Genomic DNA, 15,012 nt, shown 5'->3' on the forward strand with positions numbered 1-15,012 from the left:
ACTTTTAAGATCCTGTTAATCTTCTCAATCTGGCGAGTTCATTTAAATGGAAACACCAAAAAAATACGCAGCATGCACTTCGCCAATCATTACATCATCATCGTGGAATTCACTGTGGATGAAGGAAGGAAGAAATGAAGGAAAGGAAAAGATGAAATATGAACGAGAAGCATAAGGAAGCAGCAGCAGTTGGACGATGACGAAGAAGAAGAAGAAGAAGAAGAAGAAAATAATATAGCGTCCTTCTCTCTAAGAGCTCTGGGCGCTTTAAAGAAGAAGAAGCAGAAGAAAAGTGTGCAGGAAATCACACTGACATGATCGATGGAACTAAGGAGATCGAAGAGGGCAAGCCTTACCCAATCCTCTGCACGCACCAAATTTCACGATTCATCCTTTCTCCAAATTAGCTTCCCTTCACTTTGCTTTCCCACCCACCCCCAACCTCCTTCTACCCTTTTAAGCCCCCTCCCCTTATCCTAGTTAGTTCCCCTTTACTTTGCTTTACCCCCTTCCTCCCCACATAACCACATCATCCCCTCTCGTACTCACACCCCCACCCCCCCACCTTGCCCACCACAAAGATTTCATTTCCTGTTTCTATAATATTTACCTTTGTCCACAACCCCCATCGTTATCCGGTTCTGGAGGGGACCCGGGGCTTTCAAAATATTTAACTATTGCCTCAGTCCCACAAACAATGGAAACGTAAACCCTCACACGAGCTCCATTGCGAGTCACTGCCACCGCCGCAGTATTAATATTTGTCCTGTCGGCCAGAAACACATCAAACTAATCGGGGGAGGGAGGGGGGGCGTGGAGGGGGTGGGGGGGAGTCTGATTGGATGAAGAACAGTAAGAGGAAGAAGGAAGAGGAAGAGGAGGAGTAGGAGGATGAAACAAAGTCTTCATAATCTGGACTTCCTGCTTCCTCCGACACCTCAGAACACCTCCTCCCCTCTCTGCCATCCCCCCTCCCCCCCCCCCCCCACACACATACCGTACCTCTGGCCCCAATTCAATTTTTCTGAACCTCCATTTTTTAAACTTCAGTTGCCCCCCCCCCCCCCCCCAACCCCACTTCGCCAACACACCCACTCACTTCCTCACTCCATTAATCCTTCTTCCTTCCTTCCTCTCCTCTCCTCCAAAGGGGAGGGGGATAAGAGACTGAAAGAGAGGGCAAGGAGAGAGAGAGAGAGAGAGAGAGAGAGAGACAGACAGACAGGCAGGCAGGCAGACAGACTGAAAACAGAACAGAAAGAAACAGAGAAAGAAAGAGAGTGTGACGTGTATCACAGGAGAAAATGTTAATATAACCGAAAGAGAGAGAGAGAGAGAGAGAGAGAGAGAGAGAGAGATGTATCAAAGAAGAAGAAAAAAAAAACCGAGAGTCTGAACTTGTTTGGTCAAGCAAACTCAGGACTATGCCACCGATAGTAGAGCAACTCCTCCTCCACCCTCCTTCCTAAGCCCCCCCCCCCCACCCCTCTCGCCCAACCTCCCCCTCCTTTTTTTTTTCCAACAGCCCTGCCCCCACTTCCCTTTTAGACGTGTACACGAATGAATGCACCGCTGGTCAATGACCTGTGTGACTGGCCATACCTCGACTGTGTTGTTAGCAGATTGTTGCCAAACACGGCAACTTGTACTGCAATTATCAGCCAACTTCCTGTGTGCCTTTCTTGAGGCCACAGCACAGAGACTCAGAGAGAGAGAGAGAGAGAGAGTGAGACAGGAGGAGATGGTGTTTTTGAGGGTGGTGGTGGTGGGGGACGGGTAGTGGTGGGTTTTGTGTGTGGGGGACGGGAGTTAGGGGAGGATGAAAAACGTCTTAAATGTCCCAACACACACGCATTCTGTACATTCTCTCTCTCTCTCACATACTGTATACACACAGTGACAGACAAGACACAAGAATCACACACACACACACACAATCCCTCTCTCTCTCATTCACATATATACCGAATGACACACACACACACACCAAGAGACATGCCCCCCCCCCCTCCTCTCCCACTCTATCCTGACACATACACAGAGTGGCAGACACACACACACACAGTCACACACATACACCTACCTAGGGACAGACAGACAAAGGCACACACACACACACAGAGTGACAGACACACACACACACACACACAGAAGCAAGGGCACTGTCTTTGGTAGCAGTAGCCTCCTAGCAAAAGACCACAAAGCCCAGTCAGCAGGACTAACTGGCAATCCACAAGCAGGGCGAATGTGGAATGGGGGTGGGGGTAACATGTCCGCCCTGGAAGTGAGAATATTTTTTTTTTTACTGCTCTGGAACGAACTTCAGTATTTCCCACCCACCACTCCACTAGACCTTGAGTAGTGGTCTGGACACTAGTCTTTTTGATGAGATGTTAAACTGAAATCCTGCAAGCAGCATGCACTTAGCACATGCTAAAGATTCCATGGCAACAAAAGGGTTGTCACTGGATAAAATCAGAGAAAAAAAAAACCCACTCTAATACACACACACACATACACGTGTGTGTGTAAGTGTGTACGTGATTAAACTCAGTTTAAATTAAAACCTGTCTGAGTAACACAGGAAATGAATGACAAGAGCCTAAAGGCAGCTGTCAGTCGGTTCTATCCAGGTAGGCAGCCTGATGCATAAATGACTGTTACGCGCTCAGAACTTGGTCTCTGATCTAAGATAGGCGTATATCAGTATCACTAATATTAATAATAATTATACCAATAGAAATACTTATGATAATAATGCAAACATGGGGTGCAGCACTTTCCTGAACTGAAAACTGCTAACCATGATACCCACAAGACAAACAAAATATTATACAATTGATAATATTGTTCATCAGCCTTCATGATAAAATTGAAGTGCAACGTTGTGAGCACAGTATAAGCTTTAAGCTTGTTGATGCTCTTTTGTCATTCATTGCTTTGTAATAATGTGTATTGTTTAATAATTAAAGATTATTTAAACCAAACAAACAACTGGACTGGAGACGTAGTTGAACCACACTGTTCTGGTTAGGTTCTCCCTATCTGTCTTCTTTAAAAAAATGTGTGTGTGTGTGTGTGTGTGCGCACATGTACATGTGTGTGCATGCACGCCTGTGATGTTAACTTATCAATATTACAGCGTGGCAATGTTAAAATCAAAAGGTCCATAATCAACCATGTCAGCAACGGCTTGGTCTTACATTTACATAAAAGCATTAAATCCTTGCAAGCCCTCGTCAACACCAACAAGCACACAATCCTTGCAAACTCTCAAAACCAACAACCGCACTGTCGCTTTCTTACTATTGTTACTGGTAATGTTTGACCACGCCTTTGTCCACTTTATTTTTAGCACACCTTTCGACACAGGGAAGCACAACAAAGTCCACCAAATGGATTACACTACCTGCTGAAATTATATCAAATTTACTCCCAAATCTTTCAGAACCTTCATTTTTTTTCATGCTGATTTTAAAAATGTAAAATGCAGCTTGCATGATATGTTTATGTCTCTCAATGTCAGCTTTCTGAACCCATATTGCAAACCATTCACTGGGCAGTATTCAAATGAAAAAGCTGAACAGGGCATACATGACACTTCAATGGTGTACAAGGCCCATTAAAAAAGAAAAGAAAAAAAAAAAGACCCATCCACAACTGCAAAATTCTACTACAGGTCTACAACAAAGTTATGGGAAATCCACATAATCAAGGTGTGACCTCATGATTCACCTTGAGCTAACACCTAGGCACAACAGCCCATATGACTTGATTAATGAGCAAGGAGAAACAACAATAAGGACTGACAGGTATCTAAAAGATTTTAAAAAAGAAAACAAAAGAAAAGAAAAGAATATAAGTCAATTCAACAAACTCTTAAGCAAAGAGAAACAAAAGAGATCAACATTCATAAAAATACCCCAAAACCACACCTTCAATGTTGTGTTTCAAGAGTAATGGGAGGAGGGAGGAAAGACAGGAAGCCATAAACCTCCTCCCCCTCCCCCACCTGCACACAGGAAGATGACATCTTGCAGCATAAACCAAGCCCTATGTGTGGCGCGGCTTTACGTTGGGCAGTACATCACACAGCAGTCAGGATTACAAGCTGAGTGAAGGAAGGAGGAACAATGGCCATTTAAATAAGAATGACTTGTCTCCCCCACCCCCACTCCTGCTTATGCCAGCAAAAAGAAACAGTCTGTCACATTCATGGGGAGGTCCCCACCGGAAGGTGTAATGTTCACTGCTGCAATGTTCATTGCTGACCCTACAACCCCACCCACCCCTTTCTTTTGTCTTCACTCCTTTTTTTCTTTTTTTCTTTTTTCATCCCTCACGTTCCACTCCCACACACCTTATTCTTTTGTTTTTCCTTTTTAAAGTATTGCCTTCCACCTTCATCTCTTTCTCTTCTTCAACAGCCAAAACACATTTGTCTTCTTAGCAAGTGGATTAAAATTTGCTTCATGTTTTCTGCTGCTAAGCCCGTAGAAACCCTATCTTAACTTCAAAAGTCCAAGGTGAAAGAGGCACTCCTGCAGAGTCACATAATTTTGTAGTCAGGGTTTTTTAAATTATTTATTTTAACAACGCAAGACAATCAAGGGAACATAAACATAATCAGACGTCAAGGCCTGAGACTAAAAAGATAAAAAAATTGTCTGCCAAACCGCCAATAAAAGACTGGCAAATATCCCAGTGTCAATACTCAACTTTTACCACTTCAAAATTTTTTTTATTTTAATGCAATTAACTTTTTGTTGAATGGTATTGGTCCTGGGTTTAATTAAAACTCCAAGATTTTTCCAGACCCTGAAGGACAAAACATATTTTCCAAAGGCTTTTCCAGCCCTTGAAATGATTCTCTCATTTTTTCCAAGACTTTTCCAGTATTCCATGACTCTCTGCATGTACAATTCCTGATAAATATGAATACTGGTATGTGTGGTAATCATTGTAACACACGTTTATCAGTTTTGCACTGCACAGGTCGTAGTGTTCTTACTCACAGACAGAGGGAGTTACCAAACCAAATTACTAGAAGCTGACCAAAGTTCACTCAATCTTAGCTGATGGCCACAGTGGTTAAAAGGACTCCAGGTTTTTAGCATGTTACTTTTTTTCCCACCGGAAAAAACCCAGGCATTTCACATCTTGCTTCACATGAACTGCACAGACTTAATAATAATTATAGCGCTGTATCTTGTGCAGAGAAAAATCTAAGTGCTTTCACACCAGTAATTCACACGCATGCATAACTCTAAAACTGAAGAAACTGAAGACAAGGAAGAGGCAGGGGATGGAGGCTATCTTGTGAAAAGGTGGGTTTTAAGGCCAGACTTGAGTGTGGAGACCTAAACGAAGCGAAAGAGAAGTTCATTCCAAATGCAAGGTCCAGAGACAGAGAGAGAACGGCGTCCAACAGTGGAGTGTTTGAATCTGGGTATGCGTAAACAGAGTGGATTCGAAGCCGATCGTAGAGAGCGAGATGGGAGTGTAGAGGTGAAGGCAGCCACAACGACATGAAGGGGCAGATTTGTGAATACATTTATAACACAGAGTGCTGATCTTATACATTATTCTGTGTGAGACAGGCTTGCTTGCTGTTGCCTCTCTCAGATTCTGACTCTGCCTTCGTGCCAAGCTGGATGATTTGTTGTTACAACTTGTACATACCAACAATGAATTTTTTTTTTTTTTTTAATAAAAAAAAGAAAAAGAAAAAAGTTTTCTGTAAAATTTATTGCATAGGAAGGGAGAGGGATGGACAAGAAAACAAAAAACCAACAAAGAAACAAACAAACAAAAACACTCTCAAAACCACACTAAAACAACACACAAACAACAGACTAAGGGGAGGGAAGGAGGAAGCAGACAAGCTTTGACAGCGTAAGTGAAATGACAAGAGAACACCCACGACTTGGAACAGGTACAGAGAAGGGAAAAACATCCTAAAAAATGAAGGAGGTCCATTAACTAAGTTCAAGTTAATTACAAATTGGACAAAGCAATACATACAGACTTCAGAATAAACCATCCAGCATTAAGATAAAACTCCATAATCAATATCCTGATAACTGTGTAACTGAAAGCACCAAGCTAAATCAATCAAACGGGTATATGCTACAGCAACACATTTTAATATCGTATCTATATATATATAATTCGAAATAAGACAGACAGTTTTGTTTCATATTTCAAATCAGCACATAATAATAGAACTATGTTTCAATCTATTGATTCTCTCGCTTCCTTGGCGGATGCGTTACCTCTAGGCCATCACTCCACATTTATGTTAAATTGACAAACATTTTATATTTTCATATGAAAAGCTGTTTGAAACACTAGAGGGATTTGAATAATTTTCAGGGCTAAAAATTAACTATGATAAAACACTGAATGTCTGGTTAGGGAGAATGAAGAACTCAAAGCACCGGTATCTACTAGAAAAGAAAATGAAACAGAACCCCCCAAAATATAAACTTTTAGGTATTTGGTTCACAGCAGAAGATCTATCAAAAATAACTGAAGGGAATACAAGAGATAAATTTATGGACGCTAAGCTTTTTAAGATTTGGTCAAAATGTATATGTACACCCCTTGGTAGAATTGCTATTTCAAAATCACTTAAACTTTCAAAACTTATTTACTTGTGGATTCTTCTCACCAATCCCCCGGACAAAGAGACAGATCAACTGCAGAAACTGTGCAATGATTTTATATGGGATGATAAAACAGATAAAATTAAAAGAATATATACAGTACATAATGCTGGAAATGGAGGTTTGGGTATTCCAAATATACAAAAGTACATAGAGGCTCTAAAAATATCATGGATTAAGAAACTACACACAGGAACAGCAAAGTGGAAAAAAATACTCTTAGTCAAATCCCCAGAAATCAACTCCCTGGATCTGTATGGACCACGAAAATTTGTGAACGTTGAATGTAATAGATTCTGGAAAGATGAATACTGGGCATATGAGAATTTTAAAAAAACATGTTAGATTAAAAGAAGCACAAGAGACACTCGCAGAACCACTTTTTCGCAACGACAAATCTAAAGTCGGTAATAAGACTGTTTATTTAAAACACTGGACAAGATATTTTTTTGGTTAGAGATATTATGGATGAAAATGGGGGCTTCCTTAGTCAAAGATTTCACAGAAAAATATGATGTTAAGGTTAATTATTTACTGTAAATATACTATATGGGATTTATCCATTCCATAAAAGTTACTTTAGCACAATCAATATTACTATCACAGATAAAAATTGCAATAAAGAACCAAAAGCACTGCAGATAATAGCTAATGTTAAGAAAGGATCTAAAGTATATTATGGTATATTACTTGAACCTGTTTTTATATATAATATAAATTCTTTTATCAAGTGGGAGCAAAAACTAGATACTGCAATAAATTGGGATACCACTATCAAACAAGTGAAAGACATAAAGGAAGTAAGACTGAAATGTTTCCAGATTAGAATATGCCACGGTATACTGGTTACAAATACTAAAAAAAAAGAAAAAAAGAAAAAAAAAAAAAAAGGGTATAACAAATAGCGATGTGCAATTTCTGTAAAAATGAAACACACACAATTCAACACTACTTATTATGGCACTGCACATTTACTCAGCTCTTTTGGGGAGACTCAGAGAATGTACTGAAGGAAAAGTGTGAAAATTGTGTGAATATAAAGCTGAATATAGAGTTAGTATTATCTGGAAATGATGATATTACAAAAACAGATGAAATACTTGACTATGTCATTCTAATGGCAAAACATTTCATTTATACATGCAGAACAGATAAAATCAAACTATGCATAAAGCATTTCCTAACAGACTTAAGAAACATATATAAAACCAAAAAATATATACACTTGATGGGAATGATGTCCATAGCATTTTCCAGAAAATGGTACCCATACCTAAAAATGATTGAAGGCAACGAGGAGGAGGAAAGAAAACCACAAATGTAATGTTTGTTCTTTTATTTATTTTCATTTTCCGTTCATATGATTACTTTTTTTTATACAACGCATATGACTTTTTATTTCTGTAGTTTTTTTATCTGTATAAAAACAATGTTGTGTTGTTTTCCTGATTTATAGTTTAAATAATGCAAATAACAAATAACATTATCAATAATTACAAATATTATTTTTGCATGTATGTATGTCTTAAATATTAAAATCGAATAAAAATGTTTATTAATAAGAAAAAAAAAATTATATTTTGAATCTGACTATACAAAAGGAAATTATATTCAAATGTCCAGTTTTGTCATTTTGAATGAAATTGTGGGAGATGGGTTTTTTTTACATGATAAAAATGAAAATGCAAAACGTTTTATATGACTTCTAAATGAAATTGCTCGTAAAATGTTCAAAGGAATAAAACTTTATTTCCAATGAGAATGTGAGCAAGCAATCACATTCAAATGCAATGTTTTATACTTCAATTATACTTATCAAGTCTAGACCTGGAATGTTGCAGGTCAACATTGCATTAAAAATCAAACAACAAAACCCGAACTTTCACTCTCTCACCTTTTCCCTGAACATCTACAGCCAACACAAGCACTTAATATTTATTCTAAATCTATTTAGTCAAAATAAATAAATAAATGAAATGGGTAAATCAATAAATAATGTATAAATAAAAAAAAATATTCATAATAAAAAAGGTAACCATTTTCTTTTGATTGCAAATGCTTATTGCAGCAAGGGAAGTAACCCAGCTTTCTTTCCACTGGAGGCCACTCTGGAAAACTTTATAAAATTCTAGCATTCAATAATTTCCAGTCTCTGGGAATCATTTTTTTTTTCCTGCCTGCAGTTTTTTTATGTTTTCCTCTCGCAGTGGATTTTTCTATAGAATTTTGCCAGCCATGGGTTCTTTTACATGCGCTAAGTGCATGCTGCACACAGGACCTCGGTTTATCATCTCATCTGAATGACTAGCGTCCAGACCACCACTCAAGATCTAGTGGAGGTGGAGAAAATACTGGCAACTCTGCCGGGATTTGAACCAGTGCGCTGAGATTCTCTCGCTTCGTAAGCGGACGCATTACCTCTAGACCAATACACATCCTTTAAAACTGATCTAAAATCATCCCTTTTCAATTCAAGCTTTCTGCATAGTTGAGGCACACCATTCCATATCTGCATCCTATGGATCCATGTTTCCTCACTCTACGCATACTCATGTGTGCGTGCATGACACAGAGAGATTCTGTGCATGTGTGCGTGCGCTCGTGTGCATGTCCGTGTGAATATGTGTGTTTGTTCTTGAGTACTTTCTGCCTGATGGACGACACATTACTGTAAAACACTTTGAGAAGTCTGAGAGCGCTGTATAAACCATTAAATGTACGTTCATTTTCAGTATAAATTTTCTTTCTTTTTTTTTGCTGCTCAATCATCTGCACCATCTCAGTGGCATTACTCTCACGCCGCTCATTCTAAGTCCCTCCTCACACATTATCATATTTCCAATGGCTCATCCCACTGACCTCCATGACGGTGGCTTGCAGCTCCTCGGAGAAGGCGAGGCGTTTAGCCAGCAGGGTCTGGGTCAGGGAGCAGATGAGAGCCACCAAGTTTCCCATGCCGTCCCCGCTGTGGGCCGAGGTGGGCACCAGGGACACGTACTCCTTGGGGTTCTTGTTCTCGTAGAACAGGGTTGCGTTCAATCCCTGAGTGGACAGACACACACCAAGAAAAATGGTACTGCAGGTCAGGGATTTTCAGACTAGTTTACAATTTTTGTGTTGTTTTGGAGGTTCAGAGGGTGGGTTTGGGTTATAAAAAAAAAAAAAAATTTTTAGCTCAAAGCATCCTAAAATTTCTGTTGTCTGCTTATTTTGTTTTTCCTGTTTTTCTTAGTGTCGCAGGATTTTTGGATATTTTGTTTTCAATTTCGAGAAAGGGGAATGGTGATAGGGTGATGATAATGCTGCTATTGGGGTTCACTCACGTTCGGGACAACTTGACAAGGCTGGACTATTATAACATATCTCTCCAATCACCAAGGTCAACAGATGTGCACACCTGCTTATGTCTGAACCCCCTTCATGTGTATACACATGCAGAAGATCAAATACACACATTAAAGATCCCATTATCCATGTCAGCATTCAACTGGTTATGGAAAGAAGAACACAAGTGGCATGCACCCCCCTGAAAATAGAGTATGCTAAAGTGGCAGGGGTAATAACAGTCATACACATAAAGGCCCACTTGTGTATGTATGAAGATGGGAGTTGCAGCCCATGAAGGAGAAGAATATACCTTGGTGTCAACCAGGCTCAGAATTACAGGTAACTGCAGTGCTGGTCAGTAAATTTGAACAATATTTGATGAAGTGGATGACCCTAAACCTAGTCTTTGCATTTGAGTCCATACCACACACAAATCTGAGTAGGAGCCAGCCATGGGATGGAAAAACCTGCCTCTTAATGTCCTCCCAGATATTAGTCCTTAACACTAACTATTTAACCCTTTCGCTGCCAGGAAAATAAGATTTAAGTGAAATCTATTTGCCAGGGTTTTTTCACAAAAAAACGGGTATAAATTTTCAAAAAATTCTGTGCTCTTTGTTATTGGAGAAAGACCCATAAAAGTATATATTTTCTGAAAGGTAAATGAATAAAGAATACAAAACACATGCTGTTTTCCCATTTTATATATTTTTAGTGACATGCTGTTGTTTTGAAATCAGTGTTTTGTTTTTTGTCACATTTTCAACTTGTTCATTACAAACATTAGTCAGGTAATTTGCACAAAAACATCATATTTTCTGGACAAATGGATATCTGCAAACACAAAATCATACTAGAACAACCACAATATATATATTTTTTTTCTAAGAGATAGATACACAATACATTGTGACTTCTCCAAGTGATATGATGGATGTGAGGCCACGCCCCCTCAGTCTGCACCCCCTTCCTCCTCACCCCTCTCACACGGTCACTTGATTCAGTTCTGCGTGCCAAGAATATCGCTCTGCTGCTAATTCGGTCATCTGTCGTCTGCTAACATCTGTACAGCCGGCATCACTCACTGACAGTCGCATCTTGGCCACTCTCTTGATTACTCCCTTTATTTTCTATCAGATCGTCCTATAAATGTTCATCACTATCTTCTTCGAATTTACGCTTCAATTCCTTCTGAGCATCAGCTAAAGAAAGAAATCTTGGTTGATTTAGTTCGTCACGATCGCATGTCTTGAGCACGGCGTCAGTCCGACATTTTGTTGAGCGAGCGAGGAGAGAAGTCAGGCAAACACTTGGACAGTGACCCAACCAAAACGTTCAAATAAAGGACTGCTTCATGACGTAGATGGGGTTTCTAGCTATGAATAGACTCTAGAGAGATTCCCCAGGCTAAAGCTACCACTATTTTTGCCAATGAAGTGAATGCAAACCAGGGAAAAGTCAGAATATTTCGATGACGAGTTATCTCGTCATGCAGGCAGCGAAGCATACATTCTTGCCATGACGAGTTATCTCGTCATGCAGGCAGCCTAGGGGTTAACAACAGTGGCTAGTAGCATGCTCAAGTCTGGGTGAGGGCAGGTCATGGGCTGAAAAAACCACTTCACTGGTGGGGCTCAAAGTGTCCTCCCAGTCGTCAGTGTGAAGCTAACCACTTTGCCAACACATACTGACAAACAAGATAAGGTGATCACTGTTTATACACTGGAGTCTAAAAAGAAATTTGAAAGACAAGAGGAAATGCAAACAACTTATCCACTTGGTTCAATTTTAAGTTAAAAACAAATATATATCTATAGACAAAGAAACATGACAATGTGATTACTGTTCATAAACATGGGTCAAAAAAGAAATTTGAAAAACAGGAAATGCTAAACTACAGCCAAATGGTGCACTGGCTGCACAAATGGAAGACTGCTGCCAGAAAAGTGGATGCTGCATAATCAAGTCAACAGGAGGGAGGTCAAATACTGAGGAAGGCTTCAAGCCACATCTTTCGATATCTACCCTTGTGCAGAGTAGCATATTGTGTGCAGAGTAGCATATTGCACAGGACAGGAATCAGACCCTCTGGGCCTACCAGAGTCTGCACCCATGTGTAACTGAAATGATTTGTTTTAACTCACCTCCTCAGCCAGCTGGGTGATGACCTGCTTGGTTCTCTCTTCAAACTCTGATTTGGTGTGCTGTGACTGGGCCTTGATGGTGTTGAGCACGTCGTTCTGGGGGTAGCTCTTCCAACCGTACAACCGGTCAATCTGAAACCCATCACCCACTCACATCAGTCACCGTTTTATCCCATGTACAAGCCATGATAAACCATTCCTGGTCTAGCCGTGTGGTTCTGAGAAGAGTAGTATTTCAGAAAAGTGTGGGATCAATCAATCAATGGGATGTCAAAAGGGATTTGTCTTTCCTTACATGGAGCTACTTTACTTTACTGTTGATTTATTTTTTCAGGAGAGAAATTAAAAACACAACATGGCATGTATCAAATATAAGGCCAAGATATATCAAATATATATATATATATATATATATATACGCAATGAAAACTTCCTGACAGTAGAACATCATCCTGGAAAAAAAAAAAGAAACTGTTCAATGGCATTTTTAAACTTGATGCTGTCAAAGTTTAACCCAAATGACAGCACAGTTCAATGAAAAAATGTTATCAGAAAAAAAGAAACATAAAGATATACTTACTCAGTAAAAACATTTCATGACAGAAGAACATCCTCCAGAAAAAAACAAAAAAAAAAACATATTGAACTGCATGGTTTTTTTTCTCGTTTTCTTTTTTTACAAGATAATGTCACGGTTTGTCACACTCACAGGTACAGATCACTGATACAATGTTGTCACCAACTACACCCACCTTGTTCAGAGCAACGACAAAAGGGGTTTTCCGGGCCTTCAGCAAGTTGATGCTCTCTATGGTCTGTGGCTCCAGACCATGCATGATGTCTATGACTAAGATGGCAATATCACATAGTGAGGAACCTCGGGATCGGAGATTGCTGGAAAAGAACACTTTGAACCTGAACATAGATGCAAATGACTTCATGGTCATTTAAAAAAAAAATCTGGTTTACAAAATGAGCATGCAAATAAAAATGCATTAAAACTATTATTCTATCTTGCAAAGATTGAAATAAAAATGCCAGTTTCATTAAACAAATAACATTCATAGCATGACTGAAGTGGGTTGAAAACTCCCCTAAATCTTCCCAAATCCTTTGCTCAGTTGTTGGAAACAACCTTGAATGGTCTACACACATCGCTCAACAGTTCATATGCAATCAGCAGGCATTCATGTTAAAGCAAACCAAAACAGAAAGAAAAAGGCAGAGACAGAGAGAGAGAGAGAGAGAGAGATGCCTGGAGCAGATTTAAAAAAAAAAAGGCTAGCACTTTCACTGTAGCAATGCGCCCTCACTGGGGAGAGAGCATCCCGAATTTCACACAGAGAAATCTGTTGTGACAAAAGAGTAATACAATGCAATGCAATATCAACTGCAGTTACTTTCTGTTTCTCAGCTTGGGCAGAGTTGTGCTTTGCACAGGACAGCAATCAGACCCATGCCAGAGTCTGCACCAATGAGTCATAATGTTGTACGTGTAACTGAATAAAAGTATGGCAATGAAACATCCATCAACTGACCTGAAAGACTCGTGGCCGGGTGTGTCGATGATCAGCAGTCCAGGCAATTTCAGGTCGGACTTTGTAAACTACAAAAACATGACAGACCAACCCTTGTAAGACATCAACTAGCATTAATGTACGGAAAAGAGGTTGCTACATAAGATATGTAAACAAACAGGAGGGAAAATACCAAGGGAGACTATTAGCCACATCTTCTCTCGACTTCTCACTTTCGGAAGAGTTATCTTATACAGAACAAGAATCTGACCCCTACCAGAGTCTGCACCAGTCGATCATCGTTACATGATGGTATAGTACGTGTAATTCAATATACATATTAATACAGAAGAAATCTGCACTACTTGTTATGATAGAGAACAGAGATTTTTTTTAACTTGTTGGGTAAACATGTGACAAGTACTGAGGGGAGTAAAATACAAGACACATTGATGAAACAGACAAAATTTGCAATGCAACTGGTGAGAAACATTTCACAGAACATACACTCTGTTCAGACAAGATTGCATGCTGTATTTTACAGACTTTCATGTAATGCTTTGATCCCTGTACAAAATTCAAAACAGCACATGCCCACAGATAGTTTGGGTGGGCAAGTGAGTAAGAGAGAGAGAGAGAGTGTGTGTGTGTGTGTGTTTGTGAGAGAGAGAGAGAGAGAAAGAGAGAAAAGAAAGAGAAAGAAGAGGAAAAAACAAAACAAAAAACAAACAAAAATATAAAAACTAGGCAGGAAAAAAATTTTTTAAAGAAGAAAAAAAAAAACGGTGGCGGTCTCAGTGTAGCGACACGCTCTCCTTGGGGAGAGCAGCCCAAATTTTACACAGAGAAATCTGGTGTGACAAAAAGAGTAATACAATACAAAGAGAGAGAGAGACTGTGTGTGTATAGTCACATTTGCACAATACTTTCTTCAACACCCTAAAATGCCATAAAGATCATCATAAAATGACAAAACAGAAACCTCAATAATCCAATGATAAAAACACAGTAGAAAAACATACCAAAAAATGACTAAAATAAATTCCAACGCTTGCACACACACACAGAGAGACAAAAATTTAAATCCTTACATCTTTGCACATTTTGGTCTTTTCCACAACAGCATCTCTAGGTACATTTGTGGCACCAATCTGCTGGGTGATGCCCCCTGCTTCTCCGTCTTGTACATTTGTACGACGCAGCTGTAACACACAATCATCACATTTTTTCACCCAAACATCCTTCTGTAGAGTGGTGGCCTAGTGGTATCACCTCCGCCTAGGAAGCGAGAGAATCTGAGCGGACAGGTTCAAATCCCACACTCGCCAGTATTTTCTCCCCCTCCTCTAGACTGAT

At 39.5% G+C, this 15,012-nt stretch overlaps 1 protein-coding gene across 5 annotated transcripts in view; it reads right to left on the reverse strand.

The window, feature by feature from the left end:
- The window catches only part of LOC143283778 (eukaryotic translation initiation factor 5B-like), a 74,037-nt gene that overhangs the window by 44,287 nt on the left and 14,738 nt on the right, over positions 1–15,012 (reverse strand). For all 5 annotated transcript variants that reach the window (XM_076590135.1, XM_076590137.1, XM_076590136.1 and 2 more), the window contains exons 14-18: positions 14,748–14,858; positions 13,678–13,745; positions 12,892–13,033; positions 12,140–12,271; positions 9,528–9,710 (exon numbers count right to left, since the gene is read on the reverse strand). In XM_076590135.1, the coding sequence (XP_076446250.1) occupies positions 9,528–9,710; positions 12,140–12,271; positions 12,892–13,033; positions 13,678–13,745; positions 14,748–14,858 (636 nt within the window). The remainder of the gene's footprint in view (positions 1–9,527; positions 9,711–12,139; positions 12,272–12,891; positions 13,034–13,677; positions 13,746–14,747; positions 14,859–15,012) is intronic.

Source organism: Babylonia areolata, chromosome 7 (assembly GCF_041734735.1).
Source record: "Babylonia areolata isolate BAREFJ2019XMU chromosome 7, ASM4173473v1, whole genome shotgun sequence".
NCBI classification, from domain to species: domain Eukaryota; kingdom Metazoa; phylum Mollusca; class Gastropoda; order Neogastropoda; family Buccinidae; genus Babylonia; species Babylonia areolata.